This window comes from Balaenoptera physalus (assembly GCF_965194825.1).
Source record: "Balaenoptera physalus genome assembly, chromosome: 16".
Classification (NCBI taxonomy): domain Eukaryota; kingdom Metazoa; phylum Chordata; class Mammalia; order Artiodactyla; family Balaenopteridae; genus Balaenoptera; species Balaenoptera physalus.
The window spans coordinates 62,845,735-62,872,563 of NC_138898.1; the positions used below are offsets into that span (position 1 = coordinate 62,845,735).

A 26,829-nucleotide genomic window follows, 5' to 3' on the forward strand; every position below is an offset into this window, starting at 1 on the left:
TGTTCCAACAAAACCTTCTTTATGGACACTGACATTTCAATTGCATATAATTTTCATGTGTCACCAACTACTATTTTTCTTGTCACTTTTTTGGGGGGGAAATTGGGACTAAAATAGTCTAGATCAGAGCAGGGACTAAGTTTATCACGATGTACCTGACAACTAGCCCAGTGCTTATGCCATAATTTGTACACAAATGTTTGGTGAATAAATATTTACAAAATCCTTGTGATGAATTGACCCCTTTATCATTATAAATATTTATGTACCCAACATCGAAGCACCTATACAAAGCCAATATTAATAGATGTGAAGGGAGAAATTAGACAGCAATACAGTAACAGTAGGGGGCTTCCATACCCCACTTTCAACAATGGATAGATCATCTAGACAGAAAATCAGTATGGAAACATTGGATTTGAGCTACACTTGAGAGCAAATGGACCTGATAGAACATTCCATCCCACAGCAGCAGGATACACTTTCCTCTCGAGTGTACATGGAACATTCTCCTGGATAAACCATATGTTATGCCACGAATATTTGGTGAATGAATGATAGGTTGATTTCCTGACTGGAAGAAACATAAAACTGAGTGCTCTGGGGTGAACACTATCCACTTGCCACATGGAAAAAAAACAAAAAAATCTAGAAACACGAAGAATATAGACAGCAACCCCTGTGGGGAGACAAGGAAATGTGGGTTCCCGAGATAGAGCGCTCTTACTACTTTGGGCATTCCTTAGGTTAAAATGAAAGCGCTCTCTCTCTGGTTGAATTTTTCTTCCTTCCTTCCTTCCTTCCTTCCTTCCTCTCTCTCTCTTTCTTTCTTTCTTTTTTTCTGGAGAGTGCGCTATTACAATAATCTTATTTTCATCATCACCAAACTCTTTAAAGCAAAAGTCTTATTAAATACAAACTGAAGAACAGGACCGGCTACATAACGTGCGGAGACCATCACAAAATGAAAATGTGGGGCTGTTTTTGTCCAAATATCATTAAGAATTTTAAGACAGGGCTAGCAGATCATTAACCAAGCATGGGGGCCCTTCAAGGTGTTGGCTCCTGTGCCACTGCCACTCATTCGTCCAGGAAGCTGGCCCATGAAAACCGCAGAGGGAGTGGGAAATTGTCCTATGACCAATCGTCAGACATCCCTGGCTCACTGTAAAAGCCACATGTTACGATCTTGAGGAGAAATCAAATGACCCCTTGCCACTCCAGACAGCAGCTTCTTCCTCTAGACACTGGCACCGCTGGGAACATTAGAGTCTGTTGCTCCGGGCAATTTGGTTTTAAACTTTATTTTTCAATGTACAGTTTCAGATTATACAAAACATAGAAAATGGACTACTTTAAAGGCACATTAAGTAGAAAGTATCTAACTACCCTAAAATCACATTTGTCCCCCGACCAAGATTCAAACTTAATCTCTACGCCTTTCCCTAGCATCTCCCCATCACCACTGCCCCCCAGTATACAAAACTATCCAACTTGCTGTATTGCAAGTAACCTTTCAACTATTAGCAAGTTTAGTAATTCCCACCCAGGCAGATTTTAAATGATGCTACAGTTTCTATTCAAGCTACCGTGTTTAGTGTGCTTACGTATGGGCTTGGGGGTCTAGGTTTCTTCATCACCAGTGAATATAGAGCATCCTAGGACTTCAGCCTGATTAGGGATGCGCACAGGCACACAACCTATAGCACAGAGTGTGTGGCAAGGTGGGGGGATGTCTCCAATTTCCCTGTATTCGGGTATGCGCAACATTCACGCAGAGCAACAAATCAAGCATTCTCCAAACTCATTTGAACAGAGACCCGAAGTAATTTTAATGCAAGTAACAAAAATGAGTTAGTCTGTCTCCATCCATAGCCCCATCCATGAACGAATTACAGTACTTTATAAAAATGTCCTAAAATATGCAAACTATAGTTCCCTCAAATGCAGTTGTTACCAGTAATATATTTGGTCCTAATATTTGCTTCTTGGATGTCTTAGCTAATTGTCTTTGTTGTTGTCTGTGAATAACTGATCATAAGCACCAAGTAAGGGCTGAACCTACTGACGGGTAAGAAGGCTGGGTACTTTCTCACTCATGCCATCCCCTCTTTCCCACCTCCCCAGGGCACGTCACACCACAGGCGGAAAGGCAGCACTCCTGTTTCGCAAAAAGCCCCGGCATCACAGATGGACGTGGGCACTGAATGCTAAACGGTAGTGGAGACCAGCCAGGAAAATCCACGGGTCATTTCAGATACCCACTCCTGAAGTTTTTTGGGGAAGGAAATTCATGCATTGCTTGGGGATAAGGCTTTCCAGATTTCTGGTTCTAAGGGGTTTTGTTTGTTTCCATTGTGACTACCAGGGAATTATAGAAAAGCCGCCTGAGCAGAAAGCTTGGGGCACTTAGACCCACCTTCCTCCACGAGGTATACGAAGCATCCTGCCAACCCCAGGGGTGTGACCCGCACTCCTACCCAAAACAGGACTAATGACAGTTTTCCATTGAGGCAAGAAGTGACCATTTGTCCTGCCTCTGGCCCCATGTCCCCCTGTACTGTGCTGGTGGCCTCTCTGTGGGAGGGGCCCTGTCTCAGGCAAGATGTCTGGATTTGCTTGCCCCTGTGTTTTCAGAGCCTTGCACTGTGCTTGGAACACAGTAAGCATTTAATATTCTGTTGAAGCCGAATGAATGAATGAGTGAATGGGTAGATGGAGAGAAAACCCAATCCTGCACTAAAGAGGTATCCACGGTGGCCCTAAACGACTCAAAGCAGGCATTTCCCCAGCTCCACTGGAACTGCACTGAGGGCAAACCACTGCCCCACGTAGCAGAAGGTCATTTACATGGTGCCAGTGCTGACATGCGCAGACGGGTCCCAGGCGCACCTCCCCGCAGCAGGCTCACGACACACAAGGGAAAAGACAGTGAGGTGCAAAGAGCTTCTCCCGTAGGCACTTCCCAAGGTCCCCGCATTGCCACACACCTCACAGCACTGAGGACCAGCTCCCCAGAGCCCTACCCCTCAGTACAGTCTCTGAATCCCTGGCAGCACTTACCCAGACCCTAGCAGGCAGCATCCCCCGAGAGGCACTTGTACCCACTGAAGTTTGAGAACCACGGCAATCTGGGACCCTCCCAGGGCTTCGTTCGCTGTCAGGACCCTGGGCCCCTCCAGGGAAGGAAGTGTTCTCCGGGTGTAACGCACACAGCACCGCCGAATCAGTGCCACCTTGCTCGGGCTGAGTGGACTGATATTTAGGCTGCTCTAAATCCTAAATGCTTTTAACAGGCAGGCATAGGGCAGGTTCCCTCCCGCCCACCCCACGGGCCTCTCTTCTGAATCCTTGGTTGTGTTCTCTGCAGCCTTCACTGCTCTTTGTAATTCGTTTTCCTAATTGGTTTTTAATCTGTCTCCTCCGCTAGACAATGAGCCCCACGAGGAGAGAGACTGTCTCGACATGGTTTCCCCTGTGCCTGGCACAAGCATCCCATCATTTATGTTGACAGATGAACGAAGGAATGGTGAATGGTCCTCTGAGGCTCCAGAAATGGGGGTTAGTAGAGGCCAGGCAGTCTTGAAGGCAGGCCAGGGAGAGAAGGAAAAGGCCTTCTGAATTCGGGTAGGGAGGAGGCTGCACCCCCATCCCAGGGTGTCTGGCTATCGGGATCAAGGCCTGGGACTGGAGTTTGGGTGGTCCAGATGTGAGCAGCTGTGCAAGAGACAGTGAAGAATGAATAGCTGATGGAGGCCAAGGTTTGGGCCTCCAGTGGCGTCTAGACCCACCTCCCCACCTCGACACGATGAGATCTTTAACATTTGTGAGGCAGCTCTGCTCACCTGGCCCTGGGACCGTGGCCCTCAATCTTGAGGCACCTGAGCATCACCAAGGAGCTTGTTAGAAATGCAGGTTCCCCGGCCCCATCCCTGAAGACTCTGATTCTGTAGGTCTAGGGAGGGACCGTGATGGCCTGCATTTTACAAGGTGCCCTAGGGGTCACATGCTGAGATTAGGGTGAGCCTAAATCTGAAACCCAGGTTAAAGCTCACCTTCCCTAAGGCAAGCAGGTGAGAAGCCAGCAAGTCTGGGTGGCACTTTCTGGACCCAGCCCATTACAGGAGGGTCGGGGCTCTGGTCTGGATGTAGACAGAACACCAGGGGCTATACCTGTTTCTCATGTAGAACATGGCTAAACATCTGAGGAGGTTTCCTCCCTTACCTGGACCCCCCTCACTCCACCTTCTACCACTAACACAGAGAGATTCAGGAAGGGAAGCTGAGGTGAGGGGGGCTCAGCGTAGCCCAAACCTAGGGGAAGATGTCCCCCGAGACCTGGCTTTCTTGGCCTCTTGTCACATCACATGACATCCCCATGGTTAAGAAAGATCCTGCTGAACACTTTTGGATTTGAGCATTGCTGGATTTTTGGCTTTGTTGTGTTGAGTCTTTCGGATGGGCAGGATTTCTGAATTCCAGCCTTCATAGTCTATTCTCTGATCTCAAGAATGCAAAAATTCTTCTCTTCTTTTGGCTTTTAAAGGAAACAATGTGTTTGCTAGAAAAACCACAAAAAAAATTGATTATATACAAAACGGTTATCTGAACGTGGATTCTGTACGCAGCGAAAGCGACCCAGCTCCTGGGCTCTATTTGCGCTTCCTCAGTATCAGGTACATGAGGCCGCTGATGAAGGTGAAAGCAAATGCCACCCAGGCCAGGATGAAGGAGTAGCCGTAGCTGCCGTCCGAGGTCAGGGCGTACAGTCTTGAGTTGTTCTTGTGAATGTCTTCGCGCCGGTCTGTATAAATGGAAGCTGCAATCATGACACACAGGCCTGTCGGAAGAAAGCCAGGGTCCAAATAAATCACAGACCACAGCATGCACCAGGGACCTGAGGGGACTATGGTCAGAGCTGAAGACAAACTTCAGTTTTTGTTATTAGTAGGTATTTATTTTAGTCTCTTGGAAAGATTACAACTAATATTTTGTAGCAGAATATTGCTGCCTACCCTGTAGCCATTTTGCTTCCCATTCTTGCTAGCTGAACTCAGTGTTGTTTGGGCAGCCAGCTACCCAGCCCAGAGGGTCATAATTGGTCCAAGCCATCGGTCAGCCAGGCAGGAAGTAGTCTGCTTTGCAGGCCACGTACGGTCTCTGTTGCAACTACTCAACTCTGCTGTCGCAGCGTGAAAGCAGCTATAGGTGATACATAAATGAGTGGGCGGGGCTGTGTTCCAATAACATTTTATTTGCGAAAACAGGCAGTGGGCCAGATTTGGCCCATGGGCCATAGTCTGCCAACCCCTCTTGGCAATCCTGTTCCTGTTTACTTGCTATAGTTTATGGTTCCATGTGTCCCAGTTCTGGCCACAGAAAATCCTTCAGTGAAAAATATAATACCCTTGGTGTCCATATGTCCATGGACACCAAGGGGGGAAAACTGCGGTGGGGTGGGGATGGTGGTGTGCTGAATTGGGCGATTGGGATTGACATGTATACACTGATGTGTATAAAATTGATGCCTAATAAGAACCTGCAGTATAAAAAAACAAACAAACAAAACAACTAATACTAAACTTTCATTGGGTTATTTGTATGGAAATATGTTAATATAAATGTTTCAGACATTACATGAAATTTCTAAAAATCTAAAAAAAAGAAAAAGATAATACCCTGAAAAGAGGGAGATGTGGGAGGAGAAAGCATTTTTTTTGTTGCTGTATTTTCCCTTGCTTACTGTTTTAGAAACTGTTAGGCCAGGATGAATGTCTGGAGCTGCAGCAGCCTTTTGGGGGCCATGAGGTCATCACTGACACTCTGAAGATGACAGCATGGAAGGATGGAAGGAGTGGGGCTTCTTGACGATGATGCTGAGCTGCCAAACCAACTCTGACACCTTCCACCTTTAAGCGATTTGTTATATAAAAAAAGTAAAGGTTTTTGTGGCAGAAGTCATTGTTATTGGATTTTTCTCTTACTTGCAGCCAAAAGCATCCTCACTGAATCACCAACACTCACAGATATTAGTGGTAGGATGAGGTTAAGTACCCAGATTTTCCTTGGGGGACCTATGCTTCTCTGTACCAAGACAGCAACTCCTACTTACACTAGAGATCCCAGCTCAGGCTTCATGTCTTCAGGACGCCTTTCTTGACCCCCTAACTAAATCTGAAGTCTGAAGTATAAAACATCCCACCGTGGCACAGCTGCCAACCTCTCCTTTCCAAGTCCTCACCTGCCACACTCCTCCCGGCTTCTACTCATGATTGGCTGGGAAGAGAGTGTTTACTCCAGGAAGTCCATCATTTTACTTACATGACATAAGCTGGATGATGGAGGTTAAAACAAATCTCTCTCCCTGCTTGAGGCGGAAGAGCTGGAGCACGAAGATCAGAAAGGCAATGCAGCAGAGAATGGTGGACAGGATCATGGTGGCCTGGACCGCCTGCACTGTGGAGAATTCTGTGGGGAAAGGGCAAGAGCTCATGACTGAGGACCACAGACCACCCGGGCCCCTGGGGTGCACAGTGACAGCTCCAGAGCAGGGATGATGGGAAGCAAAAGGGCACCAGGCTTTCATCTGCACAGAATGAGCACAAGGGCAGCCAAGGAGTCTTCCTGACACCCCCTCCCTCCAGTGTCCATTTGTGCAATTGACCAGATGATCTCCAACATCCTTATCTGGAAAATGGAGCAAGAACCACCCCCTCTGCAGTCTTCCTGGTGTGGGTATTGCCCCCAAGTGCCTGGCTCATGGTCAGGTTTTTTATTTAAAGTACAAATCCTCAGGTTCCAACCTGGCAGATTCTGGATCAAGAGGCTGGAATGGGATGGGTTGCGTCAGGATTGGGGGTCTGCATCGTATAAAGACCTCCAAAGGGATTCTTGGAGATACAGGGCTCACGGGGCTGAGGGACCTTCTGGAAGTGTTCTGTGGACACAAAATACCCTCTAAGAGAGTGAGCCTTGTGATTGTTATTTAGGAAAAGGGAAAGTGAGGGCTTTTTCAGATTAGCCTTAGTGAGTGGGGCATGAGAGCTTGGGGCTCAGGACCGGGAATTTTCAGGGAAGAAAGGAGCTGGTCTTGGGTGGAGGGCACTGCATGTGGGAAGGACACAGGTGAGGCTATGAAGGGGTCAAGTGCAGGGACTGAAGCCACCTTGTGTTGGTGGTGGTTTTGGTTTTTAACCAGGAAAGAACCAGAAACAGATTCAAAGCCATCAAAAGGCAAGTGCATCTGTTCAGAATTTAATAACATCATTTGGTTTTCAATGTAGTTTTTTTTTTTTTTATGTTTTCTTTCTTTTATGGTAAGTCATACCAGTGTATCACTTACAATAGGCAGATAAAGTTCCCTTTAAAATAAATTTATGTAGGGAAAAAGTGAACTGTTTTAAAGCAGGTGTTGGCATGGTTTTTCTGTAAAGGCCAGACAGTAAATATTCTAGGCTTTGTGGCCATACAGTCCCTTGTTCATTGTCTTATTTTTGGGGTTTTTTGCTTGTTTCTTTTTACAATGCTTTAAAAATATAAAAACCATTCTTAGCTCATTGGACTGAATCTGGCTGGTAGTTTGCCAGCTAGTTATTTTAAAGGAAAATAAGGGAATTCCCTGGTGGTCCAGTGGTTAGGACTCCGCGCTTCCACTGCAGGGGGCCCAGGTTCAACCCCTGGTCAGGGAACTGCAAGCCGCATGGTGCAGCCAAAAAAAAATTTTTTTCAATTTAAAAAAATAAAGAAAAATAAGAGGTAAGAAATGCACATAGGGGATGTTGTATGCAAACGACAGAAGCTTGGAAACATGGCCTCAGAGCACAGCCAGTGCTCCCAGCTGACCAGGCACCCTGGCAACGATGGGGCTCCAACAGGGAAGAATGGCTGTTTCCAGGGTCAAGGGTTAGCACAGCAGAGAAACAGACCCAGAGCGGAGGTGGCGTGGATTGCATTATGTGTTTTAGAATGCAGGCTTCAGAGTTGGTCATGTCTAGACTGGAATCCTTACTCCATCATTTACTCTTGACTTTGTGAACTTGGGTTTCTTCTCTGTGTCTCAGTTTCCCCATCTTAAAACAGGGCCAACAGTCACTTACGTAAAGGACTTAGCCCAATGCCTCCCAGTAAACCTTCAATAAATGATGCCTTCTATTGGTATTTTTGCTTTTATTATGAATGTTGACATTGTTATTGATGGAATAGCGAGACTTTAGGACCCAGTGATCAAGGTCCCTTGCTCTCTAAATAGGATTCCAGGAAAAAATACGTAAAAACAGGATGCTCGTTAAATTTGAATATCAGGTAAACAAAAACAATTTTTTTAGTATAAGTATGTCCCATGTAATATTGGGGACATACTTATACTAAATTATTAGTTGTTTATGTGAGATATCAAATTTAACTGGGCATCCAGTATTTTATCAGGCACTGGGAGCCAAAATGCGTCTTCTATCAGTTCTACAACAGAAAACCAACCCATTCACTCCACAGTGAAGGAGAGGGGTTGGCATGTTTTTAGGTGCGATTTTCTGTATTTGCAAAGCCCTTTTGTCTACTGTGGCTCCTGTACAGGGGCAGGCATGGCAGGTGCATTGCTGTCACCTGCATGTACAGCTGAGGCTACTGAGAGTCTGAGCACTCCCATGACCTGCCCAAGGTAAGGTCACACAGCTCTTAAAGGAGCCAGCTCTCAGGTTTCTGCCCATTAGGCTGCTCAGATGCAGGGAAGTAACACAGATGTCTCTGAGCCTATTTAGAGGTGTGGGGAGAAGATTTTAGATGAGGGCAGAAGCTGAGAAGGGGTGAGGGGGGGAAGCTCTGCTTGGCCAAGAAAGAGAGAAGAGAAGGGTGGGGCCCAGCATTCCTGGAGTTGGTGCCCTCTGGCCTCTGGCTTCCCCACCCCGTCCTGTCCCCGGCTTATGCTGACCCCTGCTCAGCGTGCCCTGAGCAGCAGCCAGGCCCCTCTCTGCACAGGCTGTGATGGAGGGGTGAGGAGTCAGACAACAGAGAAGCCTTTCTCCCAAGGGATCTTTTGTCACTCAGTGCTTTCCCATCAGCTTCACACCCACCTTGAATGGAGTCATCGATTTCTGTACAATTCGTGTTGTTGACGCATACTCTCCAGATATCTGCAAAAAACTCCTCTCCTACCCACCAGGCCTGTAACACGAAATGGAAACACAGGGAAAGGCTGTTCGTTCATCATGAAAACACGGGCCCCTAATCAGGTGAGGCACAGGAGTAAATGAAAATTCGGGACCGGTGCTTCTCAACCTGCGGTGTGCACGCAGGTCACCTGGGGATCTGGTTAGAATGCGGATTCTGATTCAAGAGGTCTGGCATGGGGCCTGAGAGTCTGCATTTCTAACAGGCTCCCAGGTGATGCCCATTCCACTAGTCTGCTGAAAGGGAAGGTCCAGGCCCTCCCAGGACGTGGGCGAGGAGGTGAGGCTCAGCTGGTGGTGATAAGAGCAGCCGGTGGTGAATTCCACCAGAACTGCAGGGGCGATGCCGGAGGGGAGGAGGGAAAGGATGAGATCTAGGGGGGAGAGCCTGTTACGGGTGAAATAATCAGACAAAAGACCCTCCTGCTTTCCATCCAAAGGCTTCCGTTTCTCTCTGTGTTCCTGCCGCTCTTTTGCCCCCAGATGGGCCTCCTTCTGCTTTCCGTCCACCCGAAGACTGGAATCTCCCCCCCACCCCACGCCCATCCAGGCAACAGTCGGTCACTGAGCTCCCACTACGTGCCTAAGGACAGTGCCAAGCGCAATTCCTAACTCACAACGAAGAACCGCATGACTCACCGGCTGGCCAGAATGCCCACCTGTGTCTTCTCAGTAAGGGCCATGGTAACAGAAACACCCACAGGATTAGCTGGTGCTGTGGCTGATGGCTTTTCTGCCCTTAATGTTAATCTATCCCTTTCACTATGTCGGGGACCTTTTCAGGATCCCAAGGGACTAGATGAAAGCAATAGAAAAAGATTCTAAAAGCACATGCAAAACCACTTAATAATGGTAGGTCCCCGGGACTTTAACTTACAGCATCAATGTGGTCCCTGCCCTGGCCACTCATGACAGCTCTTCCAGAACCTCCAGGAACCCAAACCCAATCACTGCACTCCTTACAGGATCCTTACAGGATGTAGAGCCAGGAGCCTCTGGAACGCTTCAAATCCCAGCTCTGCCACTTCCTGCCATGTCAATTCCAGCAGGCTCCCTAAACGCCCTGAGGCCCAGTTTCCTTATCATAAAATAGTGCCAGGAGAGGACCTACCTTGTAGACCTGAGGGGGGGATCAGATGAGATGACGCACATAAAAGGGCCGCGCATACGCACTGCCAGAGTAAGTAATCCCTAAGTGACAGGTGTTGTCCTGGTCCGTGCTGTTGTTATTTTGATGATTAATTGACAGGAGTCTATATGCAGCCAGACTGGATGGTTGCTTGTAGGTGCACTTTTTGGCTTTCTGAGCAGACTTTCTGACTCTAAATGTCTCCACAGTCTGAAACCATCAGGATTGAAGCCAGGCCTTTGGATCAGGGTGTGGGCCATAGGGCATCTCTGGTAAAAAGCTTCATTTCCTGCCAGGAGGGATGTTAATCTATGCCCATAGGTTATTTATCAAATGCTATACGGCTGTGAGCTGGACACTCAAGGAAAGAACTAAATTTTTCATGGGCTCATGGGCAGAATGGGGAAAGTTCCAAGCATGAGCTCTGCTGGGAAGGGCATGGCCGGGTGGGCTGGCAACAAGGGATCCTGTCAGTAAGGAGATGTCAGAGACAGGAGGGGGCAAAGATCACCTGGGATGGGTCATCTGGGAGATCTAGGGCAATGGTCCTCAACCAAGGGTGATTTTGCCTCCCATGGGACACTTGGCAATATCTGAAGACATTTTTGGGCATTACAACTAGGGGCTAGAGTGCTGCTGGCATCACGTGGGTAGAGACCGAGGATGCTGCTAAACATCTACAAAAAGAATGATCCAGCCCCAAATGACAACCGCGCCACGGTTAAGAAAATGACCTGCTGAGAGCTGAATTTAAGCCACATCCTCATAGGGCTTCCTACAGCCAAGGCATCTTGCCAGGCTCTGTGGGGGACTCAGGGATGAGAGGACCAAGGTCCCTGCCCGTCCAGACACATGTGATGCTTCGAACCGCCACACTTAGGCCAAGAGTCCTCAGGCCCGGGCTGAGGAGATGGGTGTGCTTGGTAGGGAGGAGAACCCCAAATTATCATCACCTTGGGGGAGCTCTCAATCCTACTTCTACCGACTCTAGGATCCAGGGGTTCTGGGATGGTCAAAAGGAGAGGGAACTTACGTTGTCGATGGTGGCAATGAAAAGCAACGCCGCAGACGTGATGTGGAAGAGGATGATGAAAGCCAGAAGCACCAACATTTTCACGGGGCACGGTGGCGCACGGAGTAGCGTTTAAAGCCCAGAGGAGATGTGCTACAGAGGGTGAAAGAAATTCAAATTTGTCAGTGACAAAGCACGAGGAAAATGAAAAATAAGCAACTTTTCATGGGGTTTTAGACAATCTTAAACAGCTCTCCCCATCTTTCCTTTGCCTAGAGACTTTACTGGACAAAGTCTGGCAGGAGAAGCTCTTCTCTGTTGCATCCAGATGCCAGATATCCTTTGTGGAGGAGGAGGGGTGAGGACCAATTAAAATCCCTCATTTAGAAAAGCATGGCAAGTCTTCGAAGCAGCACACGGCGGGCACCAGGGCAGGAAAGAGTAGCTGTGTGTGTGCTAAAATGCTGTTCCGGATCCCCCACCCACCAGGCAGTGCCCTGGGGATTTCACAGCACCAGAGTAAGCCCACTGTCTGAGTCGTCATTAACACAGTCCCTGCTGCCCTGCCGCGTAACAAAGCAAACGTGATCAAACAGGAAAATATTTCCTAAGGATCTGACCATTTATAAAATTAATCCCAATGTAAGTTGGTGCAGTCACTATGGAAAACAGTATGGAGGTTCCTGAAAAAGCTAAAAATAGAATTGCCATATGATCCAGCAATCCCAGCCCTGGGCATATATCCACAGAAAATTCTAATTTGAAAAGATACATGCACCCCAATGTTCATAGCAACACTATTCACAATAGCCAAGACACAGAATCGACCTAAATGTCCATTGACAGATGAACGGATAAAGAAGTTGTGGTATATATGTATACATAATGGAATACTACTCAGCCATAAAAAAGAATGAAATAATGCCATTTGCAGCAACATGGATGGACCTAGAGATTAACATACTGAGTGAAGTAAGTCAAAGACAAATATCATATGCTATCACTTAATGTGGAATCTAAAATATGATACAAATGAATTTATTTACAAAACAGAAAGACTCACAGACACAGAAAACAAACTTATGGTTACCAAAGGGGAAAGAGGGTGGGGGAGGGATAAATTAGGAGTTTGAGATTAGCAGATACAAACTACTACATATAAAATAGATAAACAACAAGGTATAGCACAGGGAACTACATTCATTATCCTGTAATAAACCATAGTGGAAAAGAATATGAAAAAGAAAATATATGTATATGTGTGTGTGTGTATATATATATATATATATATATATATATATATATATATATATATATATATATATATATATATATATATATATAACTGAATCACTTTGCTGTACACCAGAAACTAGCACAACACTGTAAATCAACTATACTTCAATAAAAAATTTAAAAATGAATCCCCACTCAAACACCCCTCAATATCTAACCCCATCTGAATAACATCCAACCACAAAAGGCAAACACAATGTGTGACCGACAGCCGCAGTTTCATTTTCCTCTCTCTGCACGTGAAAAGACTGCATTTCCCAGCCTCGCCTGCAGTTAGGTCGGAGCCTTGTGACTAATTCTGGCCAATGGGCTGTAAGCAACATTGGCTTATGTCATTTCCAGGCTGAAGCATTTCCGGGCTGAAGAGCAGGTGTGAGTTCTCCATGCTCCGTCTCCTTGATGAAGTAGCTGGGATGGTGGAGCCGTGATATGTTGAAGCCTTACACTTTGGACAGATACTGTGATTGGGAAATAAGCCTTTGGATGTTAAACCACTGAGATTCCAGGGTAAACTTTTTTAATATATATATTTTTTTAATTTTTATTTATTTATTTATTTTATTTATGGCTGTGTTGGGTCTTCGTTTCTGTGCGAGGGCTTTCTCTAGTTGTGGCAAGCGGGGGCCACTCTTCATCGCGGTGCGCGGGCCTCTCACTATCACGGCCTCTCTTGTTGCGGAGCACAGGCTCCGGACGCGCAGGCTCAGTAGTTGTGGCTTACGGGCCCAGCTGCTCTGCGGCATGTGGGATCCTCCCAGACCAGGGCTCGAACCCGTGTCCCCTGCATTGGCAGGCAGATTCTCAACCACTGTGCCACCAGGGAAGCCCCAGGGTAAACTTTTTTTTACTATGGTTGGACAGTCTTAATCATAGAAAACGGAAAGCGATGACAACGTGACATTGGAAATCTTGCAAAAGAACTAGGGTTGTATCAAGTTGATGAAAGTGACACTGAAGAACCAGTCAAAAGGCACCAAAGGGGTTAATACATGAAGACCTGTCCAAGCTGAACTAGTTAGCAATAAAAGAGGAAAAAGATAAACTTGAATGATGTGGAAGAAGAAGAAAAAGGAGAAGAAGAAGGAGGAGAAGAAGAAGAGGAAGAAAGCAAAGAAAGAAAGCATTCAAAAGAATGCTTTGAATATCAAAGGATAAACAGCGACACTTGGGAAAACTGATGAAGTCTTTGAACATTTTTGCAAAAATGACCATCGTCTTGGTCAAACGACATGCAAATGTCAAGCAAAAATGTCACATCAACCAATCCTGTTGGACGAGTGAATGCTACTAACTCCCCAAATCAACACTTGATTCATTCTTCTTTCATTCCAATAATTTGTGACCAGTTACTATTACTAAAATTTTGTGTAACATAAAATTAAGTTTTAGTTTCACTTTTAAAAACCAAATCAGACCTTGTTTTCACTATTTATGATAACTTTATAGCACCAGTTTTAAGTGGATTGATTTTATTTGTTAACAGTCTCTTTCTCTCCCTCCAAATACTCCACCCCCACACACACATTTTTTCTGAACCATTTGAGAGTAAGTTGCCTATGCCATAATTTACATCTAAATATTTCTGTGTGCATCTCTGAAAAACAAGGACATTCCCGTACATAACCACAGCATGATAATCATAAAAATTTCACATTTTATAATATTTTATCTCACCTACAGTCCATATTCAAATTTCTCCAATAATCTCAGTAACGGCCTTAGCTATGTTTTTGGTCCAGGACAAATCCAAGATAATGCATTGCATTTTGTTATCACATCATATTAGATTCTAATCTAATCTAATCTAATCTAGAATGGTTCCTTAGCCTTTCTTGGCCTTTCCTGGCATTGATATTATGTTAAGAGTACTGACCATTTATTTTGTAGAAAGTCCCTCCATTTGTTTAATGCTTCCTAACGATTAGATTCAGGGTATGCTTTCTTGGCAAGAATACTCCATACTCATGTGTCCTTAGTGTGTCCCACCAGGGGGCATAGGATGTCAGGTTGTCCATTATTGGTGATGTTAACTTTGATTAAGGGGTTAAGGTTCACCAGATTTCTCCATTGTGCATTTTTCCTTTGTAATTAAAAAGTAATCTCTGAGGAGGTATTTTTTAAAGTGTGATAAAATGCACATAATTTTAAAATGTACTATTAATGACAATTAGTACATTCACAATGTTGTACATCCATCACCACTATCTAGTTCCAGAACACTTCCTCACCTTGAAAGGAAACCTTGTACTCATTAAGCAGACACTCCCCATTCCTCCCTCCACTCGGCCCCTGGCAACCACTAATCTGCTTTCCTTCTATGGATTTGCGTATTCCGGATATTTCATAGAAACGGAACGACACAAGATTTGTCCTTTTGTGTCTGCTTTCTTTAATTTAGCAGTGTTTTCAAGGTTCAGCACATGTAGGGAGATATTTTGAGATGATGTAAAGATCTAATCTCTCATCAAAATGTCACCCCAATAGTTTGAGCATCCACTGATATTTCTGAAATAGAATCATTTAAAAATAGACTTTTTGGACAAATACCATACGATACCACTTATATGTGGAATCCAAAATACGACACAAATGAACATATCTATGAAACAGAAACAGACTCACAGACATAGAGAACAGACTTGTGGCTGCCAAGGGGGTTGGTGGGGGATGGAAGGACTGGGAGTATAGGATTAGTAGATGCAAACTATTACGTACAGAATGGATAAACAACAAGGTCCTGCTGTATAGCGCAGGGAACTATATTCAGTATCCTGTGATAAACCATAATGGAAAAGAATATGAAAAAGAATATATATATGTATGTATAACTGAATCACTTTGCTGTACAGCAGAAATTCACACAGCATTGTAAATCAACTATACTTCAATAAATTTTTTTAAGAAAGAATAAAATAGCCTTTTTCTGATACCAACTCTCCCACTTAGAGAGCTGCACTGCACAAAACCCTCCAAACCCTCCACCCTTTCTCTGACCAGGCTCACTCTCACTCGTGGGACGCATTATTCCCTCGTGAGACTGAACAAGGCTCGTGAGCTCACACAGGGGCCCCTCTTTGAGACCCGGGACTCATTAACCACGAGCCAGGAGCCATGTGGCTTCAGAGCTCAGCCTGGGCGGTCCCAGCCGCAATTCTGTGCATCATTTGGAAAAACCCAGTGAATCAGCTCAGAGATTCTTCCAATTCTTTTAAAAAGGACAAATTCCCCTTTGTTTAGGCCTGCATCATTCTTAGCTTCCATGCCATGCTGCCTCCAAATCGATGCGTTTCTGACCCTCACAAAAAAAGGTGCATTACCACACTGAATGCCACGTTACTTTAATATCAGCTGGAATGCCAAAGTGCCAGCATCACAGGCAGTGCCAATAACTACAGGGTGATAATAGCTTTACATATTGTCCAGCTCAGATGACACAAATACGTAAGGAAACATAACTAAAACTTTCTAGAAAAGGAAAGAAAGGCTTTAACTAACTCTTTCCTAAAGTGTGGAATTCAAATGTTATAAGGCATGATTTTGGATGGTGCATTGATATGGCATTAAATAAGTGAACCACTGAACAGTGAACCACTGAACAGTGAACCACGTAGTAAGAAAGTCCCCATCCTAATCCTTCCAAGTCCATCAAGGAAAAAGACCCTGGGGTGCTCGACTGTCTCTAACACTTAGCAATTTTCTTTCAAACAAAAAGAAAAAGCAGAACTCTGGATGGGCCACAGTGCATAGCCAGAATTTAACAACGTTGTTTAGATTCTATTATATTTCTTTTTGAGGTTCTTTCTTTTCATAAGAAGTAATACCATTTATAGTAGTGATAGAAAGTCACCTTTTAAAACAACTTTATTGAAGTTTTAAAAGTCATTTAAGAAAAATATTATGTAAATAAAGGGCAGGTGGTCTTCAAGGTCAGCAAAAATCCTGAAGGTGGTTCTCAAGTGCCTAGTGTCTGGGCAACACTGCTTTCACACCTGGGAGTGATTTCAGTTGGAATTCCAGGCATTAGAAATAAACTCCTGCAGAGAAAAGAGTAAGTTTTTACAAGAGGTCAAGTAAGGTCTTGAGCCCAGTGTAAGAGAAAAGTCTGGAGACATACAAGGGTGGCTATGGCTTGGTTTGAACCATTAGGAGTCCAGGAAAATTAGGGAAAACAGACATGTCACCTACTTAGTACTCTCCCATGTTGGTGTCTGGAATTCAGATATCCAGTGAAAAACAAAATGAGGTAAATCAGTGACAGAACTTTCAGACCTAAGGCATCGCTTGGTAACCTCACCAGAGGCTTTGGAGTCAATTATTCACAAATAGAGAAGACCCCATGAACTTTTAAGAGACTAAAAATGATCCTCTACCCTTGCATCTCTATACCGAAAGAAGTTCCCCTTCATCACTATCCCTGACTCACTCTTCAAGTTCCTTTCCTTTAGTGACCCACTCTTCCCAGCTTCCTGTGCGTTTTTCCAGATATATTTGTTAGGTGGGAACACTTACTCCACACTCTTCAGGTGTCCATGTGGAGGGAGCTGCCCCAGGGGAACACTCCTGGCCTCAGGTCCCGCCCCTCACTCACTCCTTTGATCCTGATTGGAGGGTGCATCAGTGTCCCCTTTCTGGATTGGTGGAGCTCAACCATTGAGAGGCCACCTTGCAGCGCTTTTTCTTTGTCCTTCCCCACACTTCCTCCCTAGACAGCGAGTGGGTGTGTCTGTCCCCCAGAGCCCCAATTTCCCTTGGCTTAGGGGTCCAGGGGCTCATGGGGGACAGGGGTGTGGAGCTAAGAGCCCATCCTCCAGCCCAGCTTTTCTCACTTGATAATATCCCTAGAGATCACTCTTCTCCAGCATATGGATCCACCTCATTCTCGCAATGGTCGCCTGGTGTTCGGTTGGGCGGCTATGCCACCATCTACTCCACTAGGTCCCCACTGATGGCCATGTAGGGCGTTTCCAGACTTTTTGCTACTCCAAACTGCACTGCAGTGAGCATCCTTGCACTTATTTCTTTGCACGCTTGTGTGAGTATTTCTTTTTCTTTTTTTTTTTAATTTATGGGTGTGTTGCGTCTTCGTTTCTGTGCGAGGGCTTTCTCTAGTTGCGGCGAGCGGGGGCCACACTGTTCGTCGCGGTGCGCGGGCCTCTCACTGTCGCGGCCTCTCTTGTTGCGGAGCACAGGCTCCAGACGCGCAGGCTCAGTAGTTGTGGCTCACGGGCCTAGTTGCTCCGCGGCATGTGGGATCTTCCCAGACCAGGGCTCGAACCCGTGTCCCCTGCATTGGCAGGCAGATTCTCAACCACTGCGCCACCAGGGAAGCCCTGTGTTAGTATTTCTGAGGGGCAGATTCCAAGAAGTAGAGGTGCTGGGTCAAAGGATAAGTACATTTAATTTACTTTACTTTTAATTTTTCACTTCAATTCAAACTTAATTTACTGCAAAGCATACTGGACACTGTTAGTGCTGTGCCAGCCTTGATCTGCAGAGGGTTTCCAAAGGCTATAAAGTACGGACCAACTGCTATGTACGGACTGGGTAGGTAGACAAGCCTTGATGTCATGTTTCTCGAGCTCATACCATCCCTTAGCTCCCCCAGAAGTATAATCCTGGCCCATACAGACTAGCCTCTGCCGTCCCCGAGGCTCTTCCCGGCGGGGCTCTCTCCTTCCCGTGTTTTCTCCTGCACTGGGACTCTGGGACTCTCCCTCTCTGGAGACACTGAAGAACAGACAGTTCCCTGGGCTCTAGGTGGTGCATGAAGGCCAGCCCAACGAACCCAGGGTGGCATCACATTCGTCTTTGCCATTCACAGAAATTTCTTTTCCCTTCCAAGAATGTCACACTGAACGCTGATCCCTCCGGCCTCCCCTTGTCCCTGGGGGCTTCAGCGCTCTGCCAGCCAGGTCCGGCCTCGGCTCCTTGGAGCAGAGCTTCCGGAGTACCCTCAGCCGGCTCTCTCGCGCGCTGTCCGGCTCTCGGCTCGAGCAGCCCCTCCTCAGAGAAGCGGCCCTGATCACCCGGTAGCCGCGCCCCTCCGGGACTGTGTATCCCATCAGTAGCTATCCCATCCCCCTGGCTTATTTTCTTTGGAAGATTTTCACTGTCAGAAAGCATCTTATTTGTTCACCTGATTATTATCCATTCCCCCTCTTTCTCTGCTGTGCTGGGTGCACAGAAAGCTATTTGCTGTCATTTCTAGTTCTAGGAATGTAGAACTATAAAGGCTCTGGGAAAACTCAAAGCCCTGATTGTCCAGAGGCAGGAACTGAGGCCAGAAAGGGCCATGACACGCTCAGATCCCACAGCAAAGCGGGAGCAAGAGAAGGACTAGGGGGTCTCCTGGCCCCCACTCCAGTTGCCCTTTTGACCTCAGTGGGAGACCCCTCACAGGGTGCACAGCAACCTTTCAATAGTCAACAACCATTTCCCAAAAGCCTCTGTCACTTTCAAGCACAACTTTCACCGAGCAGTCCAAATCACGTTGTTTTTCCTTTGGTGATTTCTTCAGGGGCTGAGCAGGACATTCTGAGAGGCCACCTGGGTTGGGGTGTTTACCTGTCTGAAGGTGGGAGACTGTACTAGATGAGCTTTAAGTTCCTGTCGAGAAATCAAAGTCTTATGATTTGCAGAACTTCTCTTTTAAAAATATGTTTTGATCTACATAATACATGTGATGATTAAGAAAAAAGAAGGTAATAGAATCAAAGGCATATGATGAAAACCACAGCCTCTGCCCTACCCCAGTCCCGATCCCCGGAAGCAATCTCTCTTAACACTTTCAGCTGTTTATTTTCCCCATAGTGCCATATGTCCAAACAATATTCATACATTTCTCTTCCCTGATTCATCTGTTATAAACATTACTGACTTCCTGCCTAAGGAAGAGTTTCTTTCACCATCATCACTGTCATCTCCCTACTCCCACCATCCCAATACAGTCTTATCACACATCGATAATTCTCATTTACGCTATGACCATGCAAATGTTGCACACTGCAGGGCCAAATAGTGTCCTATGATTGCACTTTTTTCTTAAAAACTCTTCTCTTCCCTAGCATTACTAATTGTCTTTCCCCTGCTCTCTCTGTGGCTCTGTCTATTTTCCCCATTTCTTCAGTTCTTTCCAAACTTCTTATCACTCCAAGACTGCTACTGCAGAACCCCAGATGCAAAGCAATGCACAGTTTCAGTTGCAAGCCTGTAATTAGACTCCTCCTTTGCAGTGTACTGTCTCAAGCCAGTCCCTCTCTTCCAACTCTGTCCTCCCCTGCTCTCTGCCAGGCGCAGCCTCAGCAACTGCTGCTGTCACAGGACAAGCAAGACAAATATTCTTCAGGCAAGACCAGCAAGTCTGCTCCTAACTGTGACCGGGGCACAGGATGCCAGCATAACCTCAAGACATGTAGGAGACAAAGCAGATCCCTGGGGAGGGGGTGTGTTCAGAGGGGGTCATCCCACCTGAAATGAGGCTCCTCATGATTAAAGGTCGAGTTGCAGTTTACACAGCGTCTCTTGTGTTGGATCTTCACGTCAACCCTGTGAAGCTGGCAGGGCAAGGTATCATTATCCCCACTTTACAGATGAAAAACTGAGGCTCACAAAGGCATCACATGATTTGCCAAAGTTCACAGAGTTGGGACTCTAACCTCTGGTTTTCCAACTCCAAATCCAGGACATTTTTGTACTACCCACCTTCCTGCTCCCATGCTTAGAGCCTAATGAAAATCAGGCGAGAGGGCACAGGCAGCATCAAGTCATCTTTGTATGCTTCACCTTTGGCTGGATTTCCCTCAAGCTTTGCACCAGGCAGGGGGGATTTGGGAAGGCAGGGTCTCTCTGCCCTGGCCATTAGCTAAAGTTGAGATATGACTGGGCTAATTAAGAGAAGACTTCATTAAAATCTATGCTTTAGTCATCATTTGTACTAAAAATAGAATTTCTTGCATTTTTAATCCTATTAGCTCACCGGCCCAGCTGAAGCATGTGTTGTCTTTATTTACTCTGAGATTGGTTTGGACTTTGGATAGAGTTTTTCCCTGATCACTGAAAGGATTTATTCAGACACAGTAGAATGAACTCAGTTCTGTTTTCTAAATTTATCACAATGAGCCCCCTTTCCACCCAGAAACTCAGGTGGATCTCGCCACCTTGATTTAGGTGCATTGTAGGAATCATGGTAAAGCATTTTCAGACTGAAGACCTAAATACTCCCTATTCTATAAAATACCCATAACAATAATCACATAAAATAATAGAGAACACAGAATATTAGAACTTAAGATTTCTTTTTAAGGCAGAAGAATCAGTAGCTGGAATAGAAGGAGCAACAAATGGGTTTCCTTGCGCAGGAGCAAGAATCCCCTGGGGCTCAGACCTGGAGCGAGTAGGGAGGGGGGGAGGAGGGGGCGAGGCACTGGGAGGTGTCGGTGGGGCTATGGAAATTCTGCACACAGAATGCAGTGTTCGTGGTTCAGTGAACTTCAAGTTCTAAAGGCTGATGGTTAAAAAAAAAAAGGCTGATGGTTTGGGATAAGGGATGGTACTCCCAGAAATGTCCATCCAGACCTCCGATGACAAATAGGATATGCCAAGAACTGGCATCTCCTCACTGCCTCCTAAGTAGCGGTGCTGTCCTACTACACCTTGGTCCAATGTTTGCTCGAAATGTGTGTGCGCGCGTGTGTGTGTGTGTGTGTGCTGCACATCTAGCACTGGGTGTGGAGAAAGTCCTGCTGGTGACTCACCGGCCCTCCCTCCCCCAGAAGCAACTTTTGATCTGTCATTGATGGTGGGACATCACCAGCAGGGTCTTCCAGGTGAAGAGAAGGCCAAGGGACCTTCCCACGGGTGATGTGAGTGTCCCCTCCTCTCCTTCCCTTCAGAAAAACACAAATCCCCACCATAGGGAGCCCCGGCCCCCGCCTGCTGTTGCGAAAAGGAAGCTGCTTTGGCCACATTCCATTACGTGCAGGGGAGCGAGAGAGTGAACCAGCAGCTGCCCGCGGCTGTTAGGATGACCACTCGACCACCTGATTCTAACCCCACCCTTGGGAGTTCTCCCTACAACTTAAACCACGGCCCATTCTCAGCTGAGTCGGAGCCTCTTCCCGGAATTATAAGCGAAAGGACAATCCTGAGGTCTAGAACCTTTCAAAACAGACCTGAGATGTTTGGTGTCTGAGGTTTCCCCAGCCCAGAAGGGCTCCACCCACGGGCCCCGCTCAGAAGGCCAGGGAGGCTCTGGGCGCTGGGCCCCGGGGAAGGCCAGCTGGTAAGCAGTCTCCCGGGCCCCACGGCCAGAGGGACTCCAAGGCCCACTCTGGAGCTGGCGGTTCTGCCCCAGGCTGGCTGAGACCCCGCCCCTCCACCACATACCACCCACGGCACTCAGAAGGGACAGTGGCTTTGGCCTGTTTTCAGGAAGGCAGAGGTCAGCTCAGCCTCCTTCCTGCCCTGGTATCTGGACACCAACCAGCCCGAACGGCCAGGCGTCCAAGATGCCCTGGGGATGATGGAAGCCCTTCGCCCTGGGTGGCCCAGCTTTGTGCTCACTGGGTCTGGGGCTTCTAGGCACAGAGCCAATGCTTGCCTCTGTCCGGAAATGAACACTGGGATTTGGCAGTGCTCCAGGGCAGAAGCCACTGAGGACGATTCTGCCTGAGTCTTTCAATCCACTGTAATAATAATAACTACTATATCAGCAATAATGATAGCCAACATTTACTGCCTAGTATGTGCCAGGCACATGTATTAACTTATGCATTCCTCACAAAAACACTGTGCTATAGGTGCTATAATTAGCCTCAGTTTATAGGTAAAGAAAATAAGGCTCAGAGAGGTTAAGCAACTTCTCTAAGATCACACAGCTAGTAAAGGCTGGAGCTGGGATTTGAAGTTAGACAATCTGCCATCCGAGAAGCCACCATGTTGCCCACCTTAAATCTGAATTTCTCTTCCCTTTTGGGATCCTGTCATCCTCCAGCCTGATCAGGAGATGGGTCCAAAGTCCTGGGGCCACGTGTGGCTTTGGATGCTGGCCATCGTTACATGTCAGGCAACAAGCGTTCATTGAGCGCCCACCGCTTACCGGTCCCTGGTGACACGCGGGTGAATAAGGCAGGCTCCACGTCCCGTGGGAGCTGCCAGGTACAGAAAGAACAAGGGCGTATAAATAAATAAACATGACGTGATGACATGCGTGCTATGAGAACGTAAAGGAAAGTGTGACTAGCCCCGTGCTGGGGTCGGGGCAGCATCAGAGGCTTCATGGAGGAAGCGACATCTGGGCTGGGTCTCAAACGATGGGCGGTTTGCCAGGCAGAGCCGTGGGGACAGGGTGTTGCAGGCAAAGGGAACGGGACGCTCCGAGGTACAGAAGCATTACCAGTGTGAGCAGGGGGTGAGCTGGGCAGGGCCCGGGGCTGAACCAGAACGCTACGCCGGGTGAGAAGCTCGATGGGGCTTGGAAGTTTGAGTGTTATCCTGGGGGCAGTGGGGAGAGGGGGAAGGCTTTGAAGCAGGAAAGGAATAAGATCTGCCTCTAGAAGAAAAACATCCCACAATCAGGAGGACGGATTAGAAGGAGACGAATTGGGGGAAGCTGTCAGAGAAGCCCTGGTGAGAAAAGAAGAGGGTCCAGATGAAGGTAAAAACTGGGAGGTGAGCAGAAGGGAGGGAGGGAGACTCTTCAGAAGGAGAATCAGCAGGACCCGGGGACGGGTGGGGCGTCGGGCAAAGGATTCTGGGGGCTCAGAGTGGCCGCTGGTTCCACTAACGTGCTTGTCTTAGAGCAGGAGAAGCACATTTGAAGGGTGAGGGAAACAGTTCACCGGTGTTAGAAATGTCTGGTTACCAACGGCGGAGATGCTCCCGGGCAACTGGAAATATGGGCGGCACTGTCACCCAGGAGGAGACAGGAGCTGGGCACAGAAATCCCTGTGTCGTGGGTGTGTGGATGGGAGATACAGCCGCTAGTAACTATGAAACAGCACCAGGGAGAAAGGGCTGGGAGAGAGGAGGGGTCGGGGGAAAACCAAGAGCGGATGGTGGGACCCCAAAGCCGAGAGAGAGAGAGAGACAGAGTAGGAAAAAGGAATCAGGATGGAAAATTCGCTCACTGGCAAACTCGGTAATAACAATTTTAGTGAAGTAAACTAAAGCCCTTCTTTATTTTTCTCCTCTTAGCACCTCTCATGGCCCGATGTTATGTTGTAGTTGTCATTTGGGGGTTAACTTTCCCCCCGGCCACAGTGTCAGGCACCTGGCAGGTTCTGCAGGTCGGTAGTCTCAGCACTTACAACAGTGTCTAGTTTATAGATGGTGCTCAACAAATGTGCTGAATGAATGAAGCAAAGAAGGAAGGAAGGAAAGAAGGGAGGGAGGGAGGGAGGGAGGGAGGAAAAGAGCCAGATTTCAAGGGGCTAAAGCGCTAAGAAGTCAAGAAATGTTAACGAACATTGTAAATCAACTATACTTCATTTTTTAAAAATATTGAAAAATAAATTAAAAAGGAGTCAAGAAATGGAGCCAGACTTTTCCTTCCAGTTTGGCAATACAAGAAGAAAGAAATATTTATCAAGGCTCTGGAGTCCCTTCCCAAAGAGAGAACTCCAGGCCCAGATGGCCTCACTGGTGAATTCTGCCAAACATTTAAGGAAGAATAATACCAACCCTACACACACTCTCCCAGAAAACCGAAGAGGAGGGAGTGGCTCCCAACCCATCCTGTGATCCTACGATCATCCTATGATCACCCTGATCCCCAAACCAGGCGCGGCATTCCACAGACAGGAACGATACGGACCAGTATTCCTTATATGCACACATGCAAAAGGTTTTAACAAAGTGTTATCAGCAAATCGAATCCTCTTATTAAGAAGTGGAATCTATTTCCCCACCCACTGAACCTGGCTGCCCTTGTGATTTCTTTTTATCAATAGAAGGCAGCAAAAGTGCCAATTCTGAGCCCAGGCCTCAGGAAGCCTCACACGCTTCCTGTCTGCTCGGCTACCACGCAAATGAGCCCAGCCTGGCCTGCTGGATGGTAGGAGGTTACATGGAGCATAGATGAGCTTTTCTCCAGCAAGGGCCACCTAAGACCAGCCAGCCCCCAGCTAACCCACCTGCTGGCCACAGAGACGTGAGAGAGACCAGCTGAGCCCAGCCCATATTGCCCACCTACAGAATCATGAACTAAATGTTTTCTCTTTCAAGCCATTACAGCCTCGGAGATACTGCAGGCTCAGTTCCAGACCACTGCAATAAAGCGAATATCACAATAAAGTGAGTCGTGTGACTTTTTTGGTTTCCCAGTGCATATAAAAGTTATGTTTACACTACACTGTAGTCTATGAAGTTTGCAATAGCATTATGTCTAAAAAAACAATGTACATATCTTAATTTTAAAATACTTTACTATAAAAATTGCTAACCGTCATCTGAGCCTTCAGCGAATTGCAGTAGTAACATCAAAGACCACACAGATCACATAACAAATATAATAATAATGAAAAAGTTTGAAATATTGTGAGAATTACCAAAATGTGACAGACATAAAGTGAGCAAATGCTGTCAGAAAAATGGTGCCAGTAGACTTGCTCAAGCAGAGCGGCCACAACCTTTAATTTGTAAAAAACGCAGTATCTGCAAAGCGCAATCAAGAGAAGGGCAATAAAACGAAATGTGCCTGTGCATTTCAGGATGGTTTGTTACACAGCAAGAGCTAACTGATACAGGGGAAACTGCATTGTTAGATTCAGAGTTCCTGAAAGACAGAAACCATGTCTTACTCATCCCCAGTACCCAAGGTTACCCAGCAAACACTTGGTGAATGTCTGCTAGTTTGCACGGCTTTGGCGGAAGACCTAATAACCGCCATTCTGCCAATGACTGCTGTCTGACCCCCTCAATTAAAGAGCTCCCTGCTGGCTGCTGTCATCCAAGGAGCTCCCGATAATTATGCCACCCACTAAACCCACTAAACCCCAGGCCCAGAGAAGGCTGGGACCTGCAGGCACTCAACATGTCATTCAGATTAGGTGGCTGAGGTGAGGCAGGTGTCAGACTCAGGGTGTTTGCCGTCCTCACAGCCATTAGGTTAGGAATGTTCTTCCCTTCACAGAGCATCTCGTATTAGTGACTTTCAAGTAACCCTCAGGAGATCAGTGGCACTCGCTTCAGCAGCCTTTTCATCTTTCCTAAACTGTCATTTCTGTGGGTGAATTTTGCCAGCAAGTTAGGGACTGGGAATCACTGCCTACAACTCAGCCAGACCCAAGGAGCCCCAGGACCAGGAAGCCAGGCCTCCACCTCCAGGTAAGTTAACCCATGAAGGGGACAAAGGCGAGAAGACCAGCAGGAAGTAATACGTGCAAAACACAGAAGAGCACAGACAGAGCCAGACTGGACTGCAGTCTAGCAGCCTAACAACTCAGTGCCTCAGTTTCCTCATCTGTACAATGGGGATGACAATGGTATGCCCACCTCCTAGGACCATTGGGAGATAACACAGTGAAAGTGCTTAGAACAGCAACTGGCACAAAGCAAGTGCTTTGTACATGCACCAATCATGACCAGCATCACGGTCAAGGAGTTTCTTAGAACTGCCACCCCCAGACCTTTCCCCTCCCCACAGAGTTCTCTCCTTGTCCACTGCCACTTTCAGGTGGCAGTCATCAAGTGGAAATAAATCACCCAGCTGTCTCCAGAGGGGAAGAAGGGCAAACAGACAACAGGCAGCTCAAGGCATGTGGACAGTTAGGGGATATTTCAGGCACCACCCTCACTGTGCTTGCGTCAATGTTCCCCCAATCAGCCATTCCTGCACCACCTGCAGAATCTCAGGTATATCCGTGTACCACCTGTGTTACTAGTAGCCTACTCACTTTTTAAACTTACATTTTTATAAAAAGAAACCTTATATCACAACCGAAATGGAAAGTTAGCAGTCGCCTGCCATAAATAGAGGGTGCTGGGAAGAAAGAAATACAAGGAAAACAGAACAATGTTATTCAGTTCCAGCTAGAAACTGCTGCTGCTCAAGACTCTGAGTCCAAGGCCAGCTTCCTTTCCCTTTGCTGAAGCAGGATGTCACGTGTGTTTGGGAAGTTTTATTAAAGACATATTAGCACAAAACTGAGATTTTTCTCCTTGGAGGGTTGGGAGGGAATTTAAAAGAGGATGATTTAAAAGGGATTCTATCTTACTTAATGCTGTGTATC

At 46.7% G+C, this 26,829-nt stretch overlaps 1 protein-coding gene across 3 annotated transcripts in view; it reads right to left on the reverse strand.

Moving 5' to 3' along the window:
- Positions 1 to 1,279: 1,279 nt before the first annotated feature.
- EMP2 (epithelial membrane protein 2) overlaps positions 1,280 to 26,829 on the reverse strand; it is a 38,030-nt gene continuing 12,480 nt past the window's right edge. For 2 of the 3 annotated variants that reach the window (XM_082432525.1, XM_082432526.1), the window contains 4 exons: positions 11,327 to 11,458; positions 9,069 to 9,159; positions 6,322 to 6,468; positions 1,280 to 4,840 (listed from right to left, as the gene is read on the reverse strand). In XM_082432525.1, coding sequence (XP_082288651.1) covers positions 4,653 to 4,840; positions 6,322 to 6,468; positions 9,069 to 9,159; positions 11,327 to 11,404 — 504 coding nt within the window. In that variant the 5' untranslated portion in view covers positions 11,405 to 11,458 and the 3' untranslated portion in view covers positions 1,280 to 4,652. Of the gene's footprint in view, positions 4,841 to 5,743; positions 5,910 to 6,321; positions 6,469 to 9,068; positions 9,160 to 11,326; positions 11,459 to 26,829 lie in introns of all 3 variants that reach the window. The other variant, XM_082432527.1, reaches the window with a different exon arrangement.